At 39.1% G+C, this 19,898-nt stretch overlaps 2 protein-coding genes across 6 annotated transcripts in view; both read right to left on the bottom strand.

Moving 5' to 3' along the window:
* Positions 1 to 9,052: 9,052 nt before the first annotated feature.
* Positions 9,053 to 12,239, bottom strand: LOC136882230 (uncharacterized). Its single transcript, XM_067154787.2, has 2 exons — positions 12,160 to 12,239; positions 9,053 to 9,877 (listed from the first exon to the last, which is right to left on the bottom strand). The coding sequence occupies exons 1-2, from the start codon at positions 12,237 to 12,239 to the stop codon at positions 9,319 to 9,321; spliced, it is 639 nt and encodes a 212-aa protein (XP_067010888.1). The 3' UTR covers positions 9,053 to 9,318.
* Sarm (sterile alpha and armadillo motif) overlaps positions 9,739 to 19,898 on the bottom strand; it is a 466,437-nt gene continuing 456,277 nt past the window's right edge. For all 5 annotated transcript variants that reach the window (XM_067154564.2, XM_067154566.2, XM_067154565.2 and 2 more), the window contains 5 exons: positions 16,623 to 16,719; positions 16,349 to 16,538; positions 13,991 to 14,112; positions 12,209 to 12,496; positions 9,739 to 9,877 (listed from right to left, as the gene is read on the bottom strand). In XM_067154564.2, the coding sequence (XP_067010665.2) occupies positions 12,244 to 12,496; positions 13,991 to 14,112; positions 16,349 to 16,538; positions 16,623 to 16,719 (662 nt within the window). In that variant the 3' untranslated portion in view covers positions 9,739 to 9,877; positions 12,209 to 12,243. The remainder of the gene's footprint in view (positions 9,878 to 12,208; positions 12,497 to 13,990; positions 14,113 to 16,348; positions 16,539 to 16,622; positions 16,720 to 19,898) is intronic.

The raw sequence follows: 19,898 nt of genomic DNA, 5'->3' as shown, positions 1-19,898 counted from the left end.
TATTTATGTGCTTTTACAGTTTTGGAATATGGGTACCCCTAATCAAATCAATACTGGTGATGAAGTCTACGTTTAATTCTACGAATTATGCAATATTTAATAAATTTCATCCAATAGCAGTAGTTCTTAACTCGGTTTGCATGGAAAATGTTGCCTGGTTTCCAATATTTTGCTGTAAAAGTAAAAATATTTTAGGGGGTGGGTCGATGGGTCCTTAATATTGACAGTGAACGTATGTCTGTCTCCTACATGAGGTAAGATTTTTCTAAGATTCCTAAAGTGTGTACTTCACGTGCTGAAGGAAGCTTGTATACCTTTACCCAAATTGAAAGCAAACCTGGACAATTCCCTGTTGCCTTGTTACGAATACAATACGTTAGAAAATCTGTTGTGAACCTAACCAAGATGCACCCAAGCAACATCAGTCAGCTGTATTGAGATGGATTAGTGTTCAAGCCAATAACAAGAACATTAATTAAATGCAAGACATTTTAAGAAAACGATATAAGAATGAAATTAAACTATACAACATCAATCTGAGATGGTGAAAACGACAGCAACAAGCGAAAAAAAAAAAAAAAAAAAGGATAACAAGTATGTTTTGCTTAAATTACAGTACATTGTTGATAATTGCAATATAGTATTTCACTCCTCTTATAAGGTGAGGTTGAAATACAAGTTTAAAACTAAAACATGAATACTTTCAAATAAATTCCAAAAATGAGTTTCATTGAATGGCTGATATTTAATGCGGTTAATAAAACTTGTCAACTTTGTTTATCAATATGACTGGCTTACTTCCTTCTGTAAATTCATAGCTCTTCAATTTCTGTCTATTCACAAATGCAGTTATCAGTTTAGTTAATTCTGTGTCACCACTTTCAAATCTCATAGCAAGTAAATAATCACTTACTTTTGGGACATAAACAATAAATGAAGAAGAAGAATAAAAACAAAAGAAGAATGGACACAGTACCTGCTCATGTTTAGGAGGCCTTTGCTTCACTGTCACACACTTCCAACTGCAAGGTCTGGCTGCAAGCTGCAGCATGCTCAGAGCAGAGGCAGGGTGGGGAGTGAGTGGGGCAGGGGAGTGAATCAGCCTATCCACCAAAATTATGTCAGTTGTTGATGAGGACAGCAGAAGATGTGGAGATTTTTCTAGTTTTTATTTTATTTTATCATGTTTGTCTCTCTATTACTCCCTTCCCCAGCATTGAATTTTCATTTTGTTCCTATTATGTGCTCATATTTCTATCTCTGTATATATGACTTGCTTGTTGCATTGTATTACTTAAAATTATTTAAAAGTTGAAGTTATAAAGGACTTGACATCTTGGGGAAGGTATAGTTACATTGATACAGCCAACACAAGCTACCCACTGGCTCTCCTGTGAGCATGCTTCAGCTTGCAGCCAGCTGAGAGACAGTGCAGGTACCGGTAGTGTGTCCATTCTTGTTTTGTTTTTATTCTTTCTTCTTCCTTTTTGTTTGTTGTAATGCTCCATTTCAGCCATTCTTTCACAGAGGTGATTCGTGGTTTAGCATCATTCATTATTATTATTATTATTATTATTATTATTATTATTATTATTATTACTATTATTATCAGACATAAAAGTAGTGATAATGATTGATGGTACAAACAGATGGGAACAATGGGAGATGGGTACTCAAAATGAGAATATAAAAGAGAAGTTCAGAGCAAACTCATTGGATGGAACTGTACACATAAACCTGCTTTGGTGGTGGGGTTTTGCAAGGCAAAAGAGGAGAATCAGTTGCCTGGGAGAATAATGGACATGGAGGGGAAGAGGAACAGAGGACACCAAGGTGACGATTGTTACAATCAGTTACTAATGATTTAATGATCAGAGGGTGGAACCAAATAAACTCGCAGAGCTAATTGCAAGTAGAAGATTGTGGAGGCATGTAGTTCATTCACAGAAGACTGAATGCTGAAAGGCATGAAGATGTGTGCATAATGCTGTTGTTGCCTTATAAAGGACATTTCTGCAGATCAATCAATCAATCACTACTGATCTGCATTTAGGGCAGTCGCCCAGGAGGCAACTACCCTATCTGTTGTTTTCCTAGCCTTTTCTTAAATGGTTGCAAAGAAATTGGAAATTTCTTGAACACCTCCCTTGCTAAGTTATTTCAATCTTTAACTGCCCTTCATATATACGAATGTTTGCCCCAATTTGTCCTCTTGAATTCCAACTTTATTTTCATATTGTGTTTTTTCCTACTTTTAAAGACACCACTCAAACTTATTCGTCCAGTAATGTCATTCCATGCCACCTCTCCGCTGACAGCTCGGAAGATACCATTTCCCTTTCTAAGTAAAATTTTCTTGAGAGTCCACCTTTTCAATACACTATGATTTTTATTGATTTACATAAAAAACTTTGCATTATTATGTCTTACCGGGACATGTTTCGCCCACATTTTTGGGCATCATCAGCTCTTGTTCCTACACTCAATGATCAAAATAGCCAGGATTCTGGGTATTTGTTTTCGTGATAAAATAATTAACACATTGCGGACCAGATGCTCATCAAAATTTTCTGTGTAACTTACTGCTACAGCACATGCATATAAACAAATGAGTCTAGCTTCACTAACCTTGTACTGATTATGGTGAAATTTACTGGAGACCTTTGGTAAGAGTCCTAGTAATGTTTCCTGGTGTGGTAGGCTGTGTAGCAATGGCCTCTGTGAAGGGGCAGACAACAACTTTTGCAAGTGTACCGTGATTCAATTCATTTGCCGTTGCTGGGACACACTCTGCACTTTCTGGTTGGATTTTGTTTCATTCCTGTAGCTGGAATTTCGACTAGAACATTGCTGGGGCTATCCGAATACTTATCCGCGTTAAATTCAAATCTCGTCTGAGTCTAAGCTCGTGTTCAGCCTAGGAAGCGCCATCTTGCCCACCTCAGGGCTCCTTGAATGATGTCAACATGAGGTCGGAAAACTTAGCAAATGAATTATAAAACAAATGAAGAACGTTAAAGCAAAGCTCGCTTGGAATAAACAAAAGCTTCAACACCGAGATTCTAGTAACCTTGACCACCAGCTAGTTTCAGAAGTTGCGACAGATGTCACCGAACCTACGAGTCTCGTCCACACCGCTCGGCCAGCCAAACACGAGTTCACTCGTCTCCCGTCCGCAATGTGTTAAAATTGTCAAGCCAACTTGGATACTGTTTGATAAAATATGTTTTTGTATAAATATATGATCTATGGAGACATCCGGCTGTTTTGAATTATTCTGGCTGATGAAATGTATAAAATATATGTATATCTACATTTTATAGACCAGTTTTTAATAAAAACCATAATTTAAATGACGATCAAATTCCGCAATTATTAAAAATATCGAAAATAAAAGAAAGCTCCTTCCAAAACTTTAACAAATCGCCATGAAATATACAAAAAAACCATTAATATTACATACAATTATTTTGTTTAAAAAAGCTAGTCTACACTTGTTGAACGTTAGATAAAAAAATTAATTGTTATGCTTTCCATCTTTTTGGATGACATTATTTGGTTTGAATTTTTCAGTCTTTAATGTCCAACGAGCGTGTTCTCCTGGTCGATTGGATTGTGTGATCTTGAATATCCGATTTGTGTGCTCTCATTGGAATGTTCTGGAACTTGAACGACACCTTGGGACTTAACTTTTGTTGGCATATTCATAAGATATTAAATGATCCATTAGAATGTTGGACCTGTCACTATGGAGGTTCAAAGCAGGGAATTCTCAAAGTTGTTATGATGACTTGTTGCTTCAATTTAATGGTTGATGTTAGTTCATTGAAAGTGTGTAACGAGAGAAAAAAAATGTGTGTCTTAGTTGTTAAATGTGTGTGAAATGAAGTACAAAATGGGGAATTTAGCTGGCTCTTACTCACCCCCTCCTCTCTCTTGGGGCTGGCTTGCTCTGGTGACACTGTCTGTTTGACTGGTAGTAGCTGACTCCGTGAGCCTCATGTTGTATCTGTGTGTGTTACGCGGAGGGGGATGGGTTGGGGAGGGGTAGGGTGGGCGGACGATGTGTTGGTTGTTCTCGGAGGAAGGTTTTTCCTGTGGGTGGAGCTTTTACGTGTGGCGATTTGTTAAAGTTTTGGAAAGTGCTTTCTTTTATTTTCAATATTTCTAATAATTGTGGAATTTGATCATATAAAGGATTTTTGCTATCTACAATGACATTTAAATTATGGTTTTTATTAAAAACTGGTCTATAAAATGTAGATATACATATATTTTATACATTTCACCAGCCAAAATAATTCAAAACAGCCGGATGTCTCCATAGATCATATATTTATACAAAAACATATTTTATCATATAGTATCCAAGTTAGCTTGACAATTTTAACACATTGCGGAGGCGTGTCGAGGATTGAACAATCTACATTTTGGGTTCATTCATGTTTTGTCATATCTCCACCAGGTCCACCTTAAATTCTTTTAAAATCTTACATTAGGTTTAAATTTGAGTACAATTTCATCATATTCCTTTCGTTATACCACACTTACACGGCAGATGGAATCATGCAATTTTGCTTGCACATGGTACACAGACTTGCCAATGAGCCTGCTGAATTTCACGATTCTATGTGTGTGTGTGCCAAACAGTAAACTTAAAAAATGCTGGAAAATGTACAAAATTGACATAAATCGGAAAATGCAATTCTAAGGCATAAAAGATCGAGATACGACTAAAAGGCATAGAGCAAAAGTTGTAGACCTCTTCATGATGGGTGCCAAATGTGTAGTCCATTTTGCAATATGATTGCCCTTTAGCTGCAGAATACCTTGAAACGATGGTCTGCACTGGCATGAAAATTGCCTCAGCATTTCAATATTTTTTGGAGGTAAAAAGTTAAAACGTTGGAATTTCTCTGTCGGTTACAGGGTAAAAGCTATAATTTTGCCAAATTTCATTTTTCTAGTGCACCCGGAACTAGCGTCCACCATTTTTCTTTGGAGGGTGGGACATAAATATAAAAATTTGAATTTTTTGGAATTTTTCCTTAGGTTATAGCCTAATAGCTACCAGTTTGCTGAATTTCAAGTCTCCAGCTCATCAGGAAGTGGGTAAACAATGTCAGTGATTTGGTTAGCCGTCTGGCTTAATATAATAGAAATAAAATTGGTCCATTACTGGAAATGATAGTTTTAAGCTTACTCATTATTGGTTGCCAGCATTTGGCCCCAGTATGCCAATTTGTGCTCCTCAGTTGGTAACTAGCACACCTATCAAGACGCATGGCTAGTGCATATACTGGAGGCCACTGTGTAGGCTACTTGGAGCACCAGACAGCGCCAATGCACTGTGAGAGACTTGTCTCTTATAAAAATGACATATGCTATATACTAGCTGATGTACCTGTGCTTTGCTACGGGATTCTCAGAAAGATTGACTTTGTGATTTTCCTAATTGAAGTCAACACAGGTCATTACAAAAACATCAGTAGGAAAGTAGCGATTAAAAGCAATGTTATCATATAAAATACGTGATCAAATGAAAAACCGCACATTTTCTCACCTTTAACGAACAGTACTACGGTAATCACAAAGTTTATACAAGGAGTAATTTTAATACCAATACATTGAATTGTATTGAATAGGTGGTATTAAAATTACTCCTTGTATAAACTTTGTGATTAGCTATTTTTCAATACGGAATAATGACGAGAATAATGGTTTGTAACAGTACTACGGTGCCGATGTAACAGTCGAAAGTTTCAGAGCTGGAATGACCAGGCTGCAGACAGCCGTGAGCACTCCTCTGCCATTATTCCGTTAAATATGCACACTGCTCATTCCAATCAGTGCCTCAGAGTAGGGATTGCATAGCTCGAATGCTATGATGAACCAGTGTGTTATGTACTAGTAGTATCAGAAAATTTATTAACCAGAGGAATGGGATGCTAAAGAAGAAAATTATCTAACTCCCCAGCCACTTCCCGGCAATATTCAGCCAGTCTGTTACACTCGGTACGACCTGGCGAGTTGGTCGTGCTGTTGGGGTGCACAGCTGTGAGCTTGCATCCGGGAGATAGTGGATTCGAACCCCACTGTCGGTAGCTCTGAACATGGTGTTGCATGGTTTTCCATTTTCACACCAGGCAAATGCTGGGGCTATACCTTAATTAAGGCCAAGGTTGCTTCCTTCACACTCCTAGCCCTTTCCTATCCCATCGTCGCCATAAAACCTATATGTGTCGGTGCGACATAAGGCAAATTAATAAAAATATTCGGTACACAGCAGTAATCCTATTTATCGTAGATGAGTGGGAACAGAAGACACAAATCACATCACAACAAACAATGTTCAATGTAATGTTATTGTTGATCAATTTTATGAGCTTCCTATATTGTAAGCTTTCACATTTAGTTTTCTTTCGACTCTGATATTAGGGCGTCTTATAAAATTATTTATAGTGTAGACTGTAGTTCTTTATTCTCCGACTTAACGTACCGATTTTCATTAAATTCTGTTTACCCATTTTCTCGTGACTCGGTGTTGATATGGACTTGGTAATAAAAATCCAAATTCATGAATATCTCTGTGATCATAGCCAGCATGGTAACAATGTATAGGACATAAATGATTGGAAATTTAATACTATATAACCTTAGTTATGTAGTATTTATCTATACAACCACTAATAACATTTTAAAAAATTCATTTTTCATTTCCCCTAAGCTGCCATTTTACTCAGTGTGAATAACATTATTTATGTCCTAGATTATAGCTACTTATTCCCCGACTTTATATACCAATTTTCATTAAGATAGGACCACTAATAAATATTTGAGAATTACATTTTAGTCCTTCCCCTCAACTACCATTTTTCTCAGCATAAATACAATTATTTACGGCCTAGATTGTAGCGACTTATTCCCCGCCTTCGCCTACCAATTTTCGTTAAGATACGACCATTAATAACAGAAATATTTGAGAATGAAATTTTAGGCCTTCCCCTAAACTATCATTTCACTCAGCGTGAATAAAATTATTTAGGGCCTAGATTGTAGCGACTTATTCCCCGACTTCGCATACCAATTTTCATTAAATTCTCTTCAGCTGTTTTCTCATGGTGTGCGTACATACACACATACAGACAGACAGACAGACAGACAGACAGACAGACAGACAGAAATTACAGAAAATTAAAAAGTGCATTTCCTTATTACTGTGGACACGATTGATACAGAAATACCATCCTTTTTAAATTCTGAGCAGTGTGTAGACAAAACTCTTATTATATATATACACACATTTCCATAATCAAACCTCATGGCGGAACAGACCCGAAGAGCCATGTGTTGTGTGGTCGGCACGACGAATCCTCTCCGCTGTGATTCTTGGCTTTCTAGACTGGGACCGCTATCTCACTGCCAGATAGCTCCTCAATTGTAATCACGTAAGCTGAACAGTCCTCAGATCCAGATAAAAATCCCTGACCTAGCCAGGAATTAGATTCCCATAGAGAACTTGAAATATTTGTCCTGAATGAGTAAATTCAACTGATGAGCCCAAATAGGCACATTGGGATGAACTGCTGGCAACCAAGGATGAAGTTCGCTGGAAAATTGATAATTACGAATTTACTCATTCAGGACAGTTATATTGTGTTCCCTATAAGAATCGATATCTGTACCAACTGACATTTGTTACTAATGCGATTACCAGTAACGAAACTCTTTCCAACCAGAGAATAAAGTAAGCGTGAACTTCCTTCTTCGCCTGCCGAGTAAATAGTCCATTTCTAAATTTAAGATTAGGTGTTGTTTCTGAAAGTTTGAAGTATAAGATATTAAATGTGAAAGCACTTGATCGATTGAAAATTACATTATAGTTCTAAGCTTCTGGTCAATAACTTAAATATCCGGAATCTGCTTGCGGAAATCCCCATTTATCTGGTATTGGTAGCTGTCCGCCGCAGCTGTGAGGAAACTCACGCGCAATTGCACGACCGTGAGTCAGTTTGCTTTAATGACTAGTGTTGTAAAACGTAAGCGAGGGAAACCTTTGAAAAGGGGAGAGAACACTATTCTCTTAAATGTATTTAATAAGTTTATGGAAACACATCCCGACAGTTCAACTGACGATGTTATGAAATTAACATCCGAGTTCACCGATGTGTGTTTCAAGTGCTTACAATACGCGGAAATAATTTTCTACTAGCGGCCATGTTACCACACCGTGTTGCGTGTTAGAAGTGTTTTTGACGTGGAGTGCTATAATTTGTTCCTTCTGCTATACAGAGGGATGTGCACAGGTTTAAAAAAAACCCCTATGTTAACAAAGTGTTATCAGCTGTAAATTCCAATCCTGAACTCCCAGATTTAAAAAATTCTCCCTTCACACGCTACTGCAAGAAACAGGTTTCGAGTTCATCAGTAGAAATCGAAATAGAGTTTTAGTGGACAGAGATGATATATTGCGGCGTAGGTGTTATCTCCGCATGATAAGAGAATTTAGACAACAGGGGTTATCAATTTAGGAGAGGATTCTAGTGATGCAAGTGACAGCGAATTGTCTGATATAGGGAATCGAGCCTCTTGCAAGTTCGGATTAATAAAATGTCATGTAAGTAGGCATGCTCGTTAATTTTCATGGCAAATATATTTTATAGCAATGATTATGTATTTTTGTTACTGTATCTCAAATACTTATGTTCATATGTCTATATCCGTCAATTTTCATTTATGTTCATATTGACGTAAAGAGCAGGCACCGAGCCACTGGAGTGATACAAAATGTTCGTTTATGTCCACTTTATTCTTTCGTTTGAAATAGTTTAGTCCATGTTTGAAGTAACTGAGCTCCTCTGACCTTTCCAGTCTGCTGGTTCTTCTTATTAATAAACAGTTCATCTCTTTTTACACTGGTAAATGCAGTTGTGACATCTTGGCTTAAGATTAACATATGTACAGTATATAGGATACTTTTGACCAGATAGCATATTTTGCTTTAATAAACCTCAGAAAAACACAGGAATACGAGGAAAGTGAAGTTCTCAAATACCATCACAGTAAAGTTACTATATTTACAGTTAAACATTTGTTTAAATTGCCTTTGGTAAAATACAATAATATTAAGAATACAAATTAAAAATATTTAAGTCAGATTTTTGGTTATGTTTTTAATAATATATGTATAATGTTCAACTATGAATAAAGCATCTTCCAGACATTCATTCAACAACAATCACTTCACCATCTTCTACAACATTCAGCTGCTATTAAGACACTTGGAACGAGTAAAAAAATACGAGACTGGCACTAGCTTCACTTCCTGATGAGAGATCTCACTTTATTTACACACCTGTCCATAAAGTTTCGTTTACGTTTGTGTTCCCCTGCATTGGGTAAAGGCAGGGAGAGCTGGGAACCGTTCTGTTTCGCTTCACTGTTACTGTCCGAGGATATCACCGACTCTGTATCGAGGTTAGCGTGGCAGCTCTGAGTCTTGTTAAGTTGCGTGTCGCTACCACTGTCGGGCTGGTCCGTGCCCAGCTCTTGAGCGCTAAGGTACTGTTCACACTCATTGAGAAGCTGCTCTTCGCTCTCCTTGCTACACGGAGCTTCCTCGGTGGCTGCCGGTGCGGCAGAAGGCGCAGAAGAGTCCAAGAGGATGTCTAGACTGCGCGACCTCCCAGGCAGCTGCTGGGAATTGCGGCGGGCAAGGGCCGAGGGAGTACCGGAGCTGCGTCGAGGCCTCGCGGCGGGGCTTGGCGGACGGTGTGCTAGCGACGACTGGAACCTGCCCTGTGGACTGGTGGGAGGCCGTCGTCCTGCACTTGCACTATAAAGCCACGAATGGGACGGACTGGAGGACTTGCGTAACCTAAAAAGTAGAGAACACAACACTAGAGAAAAAACGTAATGACAAAGAAAGAAGTATTGTAGAACTTTAGTACCGTTTGACAGGACAGGAACATAACTGTGAATAAGGAAAAAAGTATCTCTTCAGCGGCAGAGTCCATGCTACCACTTGAGAGAATTTACACCCCTAATTGCCCCAGAAGTTCCTGCATCAGTTCCTAGTGGATGGGCTGACAGCATATTGATGTTGATTGGTATGTTTCAATGAAACTGGAGGAGTGAGGCAGGTGTTTTGTGTATTATATTCTGAAATGCTATCAACCTGTTTACCGCATTTCTTTCCATGATCTGTTTTTGGTTCAAAACCAGTGTGGGAGCAATTTCATTGGGTCAGTTTAAGCAGCGCACCTTAACTTACTCTCTTTTTCTTGGAGCTCCTTGTACGTCATCAGAGAACACTATATTATTCAAGTGTACACTAGCTACAGCCATTTATGTTTTAGACATGATACTGTATGGGCTTTTGGGCTTACGCCGTGTCAGGAAAATAAGGTGAATATCTTTACGTTTCGCAGAGAACTGTGCTCTGCGTCATCAGAAAAAAATCTCGACTGTCCACGAGAAAGGCTTCGTAAACAATGACTTTTTGAAAGTGAGACTGGGTCCCTGCACACCAGCGTATACCCACCCCTGCAACATGGATGCGCCAGACAAGAATTACTCAAGTGAAGGATGACCCTATCTCCCTTGAGCTGGGTTAACGGTTGTGTGTGATGCCACAACCAATGGCTAATACAGTTCACTGTTTTAATTCTCCTTTGCATACATGTAAACGAAAATCAAGATTAAATACATTACACTGCAATCAAACATGCCTGCAATACAATACGACAAGGTTAATTTTCTTTTACTTGTAAGTATTGGAAAATAGAACACAATGAAAATTGTTCTGATGGACTGCATATGCGTATGTGGCTGGGAGCATGCGGTATCGTTTCTTCTCTTGTCAATGAAGTAATAAAAGAGAGAGACACTAAAGTGTGTTTATCCTTATCTTATGCTTCGTCCCAACTATTTTCTTATCCTACACTCCACACATCAAGACAAGATGTGTTGATGAGTGTTTATGCCCAAATTCTTGACTAACCAGGGAAGTAGAACTAGCTTTCAGAGGCTGAGAAAAATGGAACTAGAAGAATTGGGATTGACAAGGAGAGGGCCAATCTATTTGAAGATGGGAAGAAAATGGACTAAGGCTTACTCTTTGCTGACGACAGTAATATGGGGGGAAATCAAATGTAAGCACAAGAACAAGTTAGTGTATGGAATCGAGAGATGGAGGAATATGGAATGTAAATAAGAGTGGAGAAGAATAAGACAGTAGTGATGACAAGAGGACATAGAGAAGGCCACTGTCAGCAGCCCTGAAGATGGTTTTCTGTGGTTTCCTATTTTCACACCAGGCAAATGCTGGGGCTGTACCTCAAGGCCACGGCCGCTCCCTTCATACTCGTAGTACTTTCCTGTCCCATCATCACCATAAGACCTGTCTGTGTCAGTGTGATGTAAAGCAACGTGTAAAAAAAAATAGAGAAGGAAGACCATAAGAAGTTGTGAAAACCTTGAAATATTTAGGGAGTATACTTGCAGAAGATGGGAAAACAAATGAAGAAATTGGAAAGAGAATCCAACGAGCCAATGAATTTTACCAATATGCGAGAGGTATGGTGTGGAACTGGGACGTCCCAGAGGAATGCGCGATCAGTGTATTAATATACAAGTAATAATAATAACAACGTAAACGTTTCCACCTTTTCAATACCAAAATATATTCACAAAATTATAAATTACACGGTACACACCAATATGCTGAGAGCACGTGGACAACAACAAAACATAACAAAAGCAGCCAAGATGAAATTCCTTAGAGGAATAATTGGGAAAACATGAAGGGACAAAATCAGAGAGAGAGAATTGGATTCCCTAAACTGCACGACGAGATAGAGACCAGTAAGTTGAAATGGTATGGACACATGATGAGAATGGAAGAGGACAGAGTTTGAGACCGAGTATTTATGGAGAATAGGACGAAGACAAGGCCCAGAAAAAGATGGACAGATATGGTGAAGGAGATTATAGAGAAGAGAGGAGTAAAGGTAGAAGAAATATTGCAGGAAGGGAGTGGTGGAGAGATATACAACTGTGGAGGTCCTTGATTCACAACCCGACCCAGAAGACTGGAGATGGGAAATGAAGAATAAGAAGCAGCATTCCTTTTCGTGATCCCATCACTATCCAACTTACATCTTCTTGGAGATGAGATTGTCAACAAAGGAAGAGACTGGCGACTCACCTGGAGTGTTTGGCCGAGGCTGAGGGACCATCTAGTCATTCCCGCCCTCCTCCTCCTCCCGAATTGCCATTGACGTCCTTGTCGCTCCCTTTGCCGCTCTCGTTACTGTGCATGCGCTGGTAGCTGGGAGGCTGACGGCCCAGCGTGTTACCCGATGGAGTTCCAGGAGTCGCATCGCCCTTCAGAGCGACGCCACGCCCTAGGAGACCGTCTGACCTCGTGCTCAGTTCACCACGCATGAATCTCTCCAACTTGTCGACGCAGGCATCCTGATAGTCGTGGATCCACCTGCAATATCACCACATGCCAGAAATATAGATTTTTAAAGTAGGATCATCAGCTTCAGAGTATAAATTTCAAACTGTCATTCACACAATTCATTTGATATTACATAGCCTATTTATAAAAGTCTGACATAGAAAGAAATATGTAATGGAGCAAATAATAGGATAAACACTATGAAAGTTCGGTGAGAAGATAAGGACAGTATCCACATCTTCATTCACTGCTGTCTTACAATAGATTGGCACAGTTCTTCTCAGCCGCTGAGCTTCATCAGAAGGGCAGGCATCAACGCTCATCGAGGGGTCATCTACATGGGAAGTGTGGCATAGGAAGAAAGCCCGATAATGACAAGAAAGAGGAAGAGAGAAAAGATAAAGGTTGAGTAGGTATATGTTTGTTCTTAGTTTTTTTTTTTTTAACCACCTGTATTCATTTTTATCCAATCTTTACCTGGCTTTCTTCTTCTCCTATACTTTTCTATATAAAGAAATTCTTATAATAAGATATCACTATCTTCCTCTTTTCCCCTTATCAAGCTCCTGCCAGGTCGGGGTATTTATGGCACTCCACTTTCCTCCCTCCATTCTCTCGTTTAGCTTTTCCATTCTGACCTGCTTTCTTACATCTTTCCTATCGCACTTCTTAGGTCTTTCATTTCACAGGCTTGATTCTCTTCTCCTCCCTACACTTCCTTCCTCCAGACAAGGTTTGTTACACCCTCTTGCTAATCTCCGTGTCCAGCATAACTGACATGGTCGCCATGTGCTCTCTGTAATGTGAGGTAATTGTTCAAAACCTCAGTATTTTTGCACCTCAACTCTTTACTTCTACCCTAAAGAATATATCTAATAGCATTACAAGTGAACAGGCGATGTACCGTAACCATCACGTAGCTGAGGCTGACAGCTGTCGCAATTATAAAGCAACAGATATCGATGTCAAGAAATTGCTGTTTACAGCGGTTTCAGGCTAGAAACCACCACGAGGTATAAAACCAGACACTGAATTAGTAATGAAACCAATCGGTATACTGTAATAATAACAAAAATGTAAAATCATTTGTCTTAAATTGCACATGTTGCTTTTATTTGCTTCAGTATAGCTTGCTGTAAACATTTATAAGACTTAAATACATCATTTACGAGCAAGTGCTATCTCCAGAACCGTAAAAGATGAACACAGGTCATATAAGATAAAAATTCACATTTAAGATACGACAGAGAGAAATTTAACTCGAGGTGTAACGGTTAATTCACTCCCTAGGTATTTGAAACTGTCAACAATTTCAAGTCTTTGACCACCAATTTTCACAATGCTTTTCTCTTGTCTTTCTTTATAGAAATTATATTTCAATTGAAGATGTGGAGATCGTTTTTGAATTTTCCGCTTTTGTCTTTTCCATAGCTTCCTCTTCCAATGCTGACCACTTATGTGTTCGTCTTCACATTCCTATCTTTCTATATAATGAGATTTAAAGCCAGGAACATGATCACTCACCTGACACCATTGAAGTGACAGACAGCCCTCATGTCTTCGGGAAGCTCTTCAGGCTCAGGCCACTGGAAGTTGTCGATGATAGGAATTATATTACACTGGGACTGCAGGGCACAAACGATTTCCTGCAATCAAACATTATTAGAATTATACTACAAAGGATACGTAACTTTATGGATATTTCTAACTGCACAACTGAGAATATAAACTTCATGGTTTGGACCAGTATTGAATTGTGATCACAATAATAATTAAACTTATGTCATAATGGTCTATCTTTTCAATACTATATATTATGCAATGTTTACATTATATTTTTAATCTAGGAACTAGTTTCGGCCTTGGCTGGCCATCATCAGCCATAATACAAAACTGTACACACACATCTAATCATCATCATTTCACAGATCCAGTTCCTCACTTCTCCATTCCTCCATACCATTCTATTCATGTACGTCTTTTTCTCCACAACATCTGGTATTGTTGATCCCCTATCTTTGATGTCCATCTTAACAATGTCCAGCCAATGGGTTTTAGGCCTTGCCACCATTCTTCTTCCTGTCACCTCTATCTCTCTCTCTCTAGGTTCAGTCTGGCCATTCTTTCTGGTTCCATCCTCATCACATGTCCGAATGACCGCAGTCTAGAATTGCTGACTCAATCTTTATACCACTTCTCTTTCGCACTTCTTGATTCCTTATCTGTCCATCTTGGTTTTTTGTATAGTGGAACTCAGGAAGCCTGTAGCCTTGACAAGTCTTGCGAGGTTACAGTGCATGTCTCAGTACCATTGGTACAAAGTAGCTGTTGAACATGGTTAATTTTGCCTTCGTTGGAACTTTGGTATCGCAAAGAAGCGTCCTCACTTGTTGGTAGAAGCGGGAACTCTTTTGCACCGTTTGTGACTAGGCCATCGCTAGAGATTATAGGAGAAGCTTTCTACACATTCCAGCAGTTGGTCTGCTAGTGTGACCCTCTCTGCTCACTACCATCACTTGATCTTGAGGTTGAATGCTTCAAACTTGGCTTTCGCAACATTTAATTTTGATTGAACCTCCACTTCTGACCCTCCCCAGATCACATCATCATCTGCAAAGGTCATGGCTTTTAATTCACTTAATGATGTTTCTTTGATGGGTTTCATCCATCACAGTGATGAACAGTAGTGGTGACAGTGCACTTCCCTGTTGTGCTCCACTCTTGGTTTGGAGCCAACCCTCACACAGCTTGTACAGTCAACATATAACATCCGAATTTTCCTCACTAATCCTTCAGGCGCATTTCTCTTTCTTTGACAACCCCAGATCTTTTCTCTCGTCACACTGTCGTATGCTTTCTCGACATCCAAGAAAACCATGAAGAGATCCTTGCCTTTCTGCCAGTATTTTTCTATCAACATTCGGATGCTGAAAATTAAGTCCGTTAGCTTTGAAGCCACATTGCCACGCACCACATGCCGCAACTTTATGGACAGCGCACTCAATTGCGATTCTCTACCAGCTGCAATCTAAGAACGTGCCAGCTTCGTGTGCCTTCCTTTACTCAACCACTGACAATTTCCAACAGAGGAACCTTTCAGCGTTTTTCAAGATATTTTAACATGATGCAACATATCTGAGGACTGTAGAGCCTTATTTTAATTTCATCTTATATTTTAGGTGTTGTGCACATAGTTCATCCCAGATTATTTTAATGTCATTTGTGTATGTTTGCACATTTGTTTTAGTTATTAGATGTGCTTGTACATGGCCAGCCAAGGCCGAAACTAGTTCCTAACATTGCACAATACAGTATTGAGAAGGTGGACCGTTAAGACATTATTGTACACAACTGAACATTTCTTAATACAGTATAGAGTAGATGCAATAGCAGGGAGCTAGAATGTCAAGGATGTTTTTCCAAGTTTTTCAGCCAAACATCAGGCTGCTGGAACAAAAAAAATGGAGTTGAAGGGAAGGAGACTTAGAGGAAGACGAAGGGACACATGGCTTAAATGTGTAAAGAAGAGTATCGAGGCAAGAGGAGGGAACTGGACGACAGTGAGAGAAGAGGAGTGGTGGATGGAGAGGCTTGTTCCACGCAGACCCAGCCTGTGGTTGGAAACTACTCCAGATAATGGTGATGATAATACTTGATGTAGAAGAACAGAATTAAAATGGATGCTGTGTCATCTGCGCAAGCAGCGCGGTGTTATGGAAGTTCTTTTATGCAGGTACTTTCTTCTGGGTCCTATTTTCAATATTAAGAGAACTGTATCAGTTGGAAAGGCAAGAGATCCTCTCTCCCTGGTAACACAAATTGCCAGCAGCCTCTGTTTCTGTTTGGCATACAGTTCAGCAAGAAAAATAGCAATCCACTCACCCTATGAACCCAGTCCTTGCACTCGACATCCGATATGCAACGTTCCAGAGCCTTCGGGGTAAGAACGAGAAGGAAGTGCCGAGCCTGGCGAATACTTTGGAGAAGGTTGTTGTCGAATTTACCCGCTTCTAACCGCTCTACGTCGATGAACACGGTGAAGCCTCGCAACTGCAGGTGTACTTTGAGTAAACTATAAAGCAGAAGAGGAACACAGTTTAATTTAAAGAAGATCTTAAGAGATCATCATTTCAGTAATGTTGAACTAACTTCTTACCTGGCTAGCTGTGAACCATTTGATCTTCTGTAGCTCACAAATACGTCTAGAGGTTTGTCTAGATTTTCGTTACAGGAACTTATCCCGTTCTCCATCTCTGAAACAAACAGAATTACCAAATATTAAAGATAAGTAATAGGCTTAAGTAACCTAAGGCTGATGAAGTAATGCAGAATTACGTACATGGCTGAAAGAATAAGCAAGATAGAAAAATTACATGTGTGTGTAAAAGTGAGAGAAAAGTCCTTCAATATGTTGGGCTGTACGTGTGATAGAACTAGTTCTAGACTTACATACATACAGTATATATAATCATTTATTCAGGAAACTGACCCTCAACGGGTTTTCCATACGGCAAAGTACTGTAAGATGTTTATGTTTTTAAAGCATATAAATGGTTTCTTAAAAGAAGCACGGACCCAGGCAACTACCACCTCGGCAATCGTGGCTAGGCAGCTTTCCTTGAGGGCAAACCTCTTCCACCTCACTGTGACTGAGTTTACATTGTATTTCTCCACATCATGTGGCTGTTCACCCGATTCTAGCCGTATTGTTATTATTAACGAAAATGTGCACAATGTGCAAAATACAAAAACTATATTACATTACTCTAGTCCTAGTTTTGTCTTTTACTGCAGATATTTGTGTGATATCTTTTTCATTGCATAATTCAAACAATTTTCAATCGGGTGATGAAATCTCTTATTTTGGCAGAACTTGTGATGAAATTTGCTTGTTTCCAATCATCCGTCATTATGGCGTCTCTTGAATAAAAGTCGTTCCAGATATAGCTGCATTTTTGTATGAGTGTTTGGAATGTGTTCTCGTAGGCCTAGGTGTATCTGCATTCTGATGTCCTCTATGAACATAGTTTCTTTTAGTAAGACATAGGCCAGTGATACCCAGGATTAACGAGCGAGCTTTAACATTCTTTAGCATTATCAGATCGTTAATTTTAAGTTTATCCCAGAGTATATGGATCTCATAAGTTGCTATTGGTGCATTAGCTGTTTATCATCGCTGTTTTTGTTGAAAGTTTCTGTGGTTCTTTGATATGATTGTTAAAAGATGCCAATGTTGTTTGTAGAGTACTACTTCTAGAGATCTAGTTTGAAGAATCAATGTATCTTTTGGAGAGAGTTTACCACCATAGTGAAGGAGCCAATATTACAGAATGATCTCTCTGTTTATCCTCCTCTCGTGCTACCATTTTCAGCTAAGCACTTCACTTCTTCATATACTGAAATATTTCCCGCCCATTATCGCAAAAGGCTTTAGCAATAAGGCTGCAAATTGTGTGATGGAGAACAATTAGCCCAATGGACATGTCCCAAAGTTTCAATCTGCAGTAGTTGTTCTCCTGGCTTCTACCATACTGGAGCCATGTCTGCCATCATATTGATGCTTTCTGTCCACTTTGTTGAAAGGCCTACCTTTTCTGCGAAGGGTGTTGTGCGAAGAGGACAATTCCTTTACCTGTGTTAAGAAGGGAGCACCAGTTTTTGAACTGGTCGTTTCTTAGCCTTTCCCTGATAGCTTTGCTATTTGTTGTTGTTTTAGCCACAGCTATGTTCAAATTACAGAAGCAGTTTGCTTGTTCTTTCTCAGTACTTTTCCCCACAAAGTGCATATACGTTGTTCGATTTTCCCAGAATGTTTACCACGTTAAGATGAATAACTGCTTCCGACTGGACCTTAACTCTTTCCGGTCTAACTGTGAACATAGCTCAGGCTCAGGCCGCGCTGCGGGCATAGCCCGTAGTAAGGTTTGACAATTCACTAAAAATCGAGAATGAGCTATGCACGCATTCTGGTGCTTACATCGTGTTTCTTTATGTATTAGTTATGAGAGTATTTAAGCAGATGGCAGTATCATATATCTAAGTCGGAGAATTTACGATAGTTTCGATCAGTATGCATCAGTAGATGTTGTCACTCAGCGAGCTCTAAGACATCCCAACATGACAAAATGATATTTTCGATATTTTATGCGACGATAGTGGCTCAGAGAGTGATGTTAGCGAAGATACTCAGAGTGAAGCGGATAATGAAGGTATGAATTATAAGTTTATGCGCAAATGAACATATTATTGACACATCAATTCTAAACAACTTCCTACATTTCATTATGATTGGAGTTCATTTTATGGCCTACCGCATGCTCCTGTGTGAATACGTAAGATTGTCTACATACTGTCTGTTTTTTCCTTCTTTTTCTCTAGATATGAGGGATTACAAAGTTGGAGGCGACTTTGAATACAACGCTGTGAATAATGATAGCACAGCCAGTGTTGGAGGTAAGCATAACCTAAATATTCAAGTGACAGCGATATTCTTGCCATACATTTTGTTTATGTTATGAAATGTGACAACCTTCACTATTATAACTCCTGTTTATGCTTCAGAAAATGCACTTGCCTATGAAATACCCCCAGAACCGGAACAATCTAAGAAAAGAAGGCATCGTAAAGCACCAATGACAGATGCTGATTTGGGGTGGGATGATGTAAGAGTTGACTCACCTCCAAGAAGAAACAAGATTTATGCAGAGATTCCGAGAGTTGCTGTTGAACTGGATAATTTTTCCAGTGAGTACGACTAATTTCACTAAGGATATGATCAAGAATATAAAGCAAGAACCCAACAGGTATGTCCCAAACACAATCTCAAAACTCAAACGGGCAAATAAATTGAAAGAACATAGTATGTTGCAGCGATGGGTTCCAGTTACATTATCTGAACTGTACACATTTTTAGCCATAATGCTGCATATGTGCTTAGTTGTATAAAGTAATCTGAAGGACTTGGTCGACATCCACTATTTTTCTGGCAAGCTACTGTCACGTGACAGATTCAAGATGATCATGTCTGTGTTGCGTTTGAACAACATTGACACTTGCATACCTCGTGATCCTCTCCACAAAGTTAGGCCATATTTCGATTCTGTGATGAAACAGTTTCGTGGTAGAATACACTTTTGTGTGTACTTGAAGAACAAACCAGACAAGTATGGAATAAAGTTGTTTCTTGTGTGTGAATCTAATTCAGGTTATACTTTGTACTCTGGTTGTGAAAATGACTGTTCGATTGTTTCTCTGTTCGAAAGGTTGTTGTCTGATTATTTTCGCAAAGACCATAGTGTGTATATGGACAGATTTTACACTAGTCCAAATGTTGTGCAATATTTATGGGATCGAGATACCTTATGTATAGGGACTGTAAAGCTCAACAGGAAAGAGATGCCGAAAGGTTTAGCCGCTGCTAAATTGAGAGTTG

The sequence above is a fragment of the Anabrus simplex genome, chromosome 10 (assembly GCF_040414725.1).
Source record: "Anabrus simplex isolate iqAnaSimp1 chromosome 10, ASM4041472v1, whole genome shotgun sequence".
NCBI classification, from domain to species: domain Eukaryota; kingdom Metazoa; phylum Arthropoda; class Insecta; order Orthoptera; family Tettigoniidae; genus Anabrus; species Anabrus simplex.
Note: the sequence above shows the minus strand (reverse complement) of the source record. Positions and strands in the feature narration are given on the sequence as shown.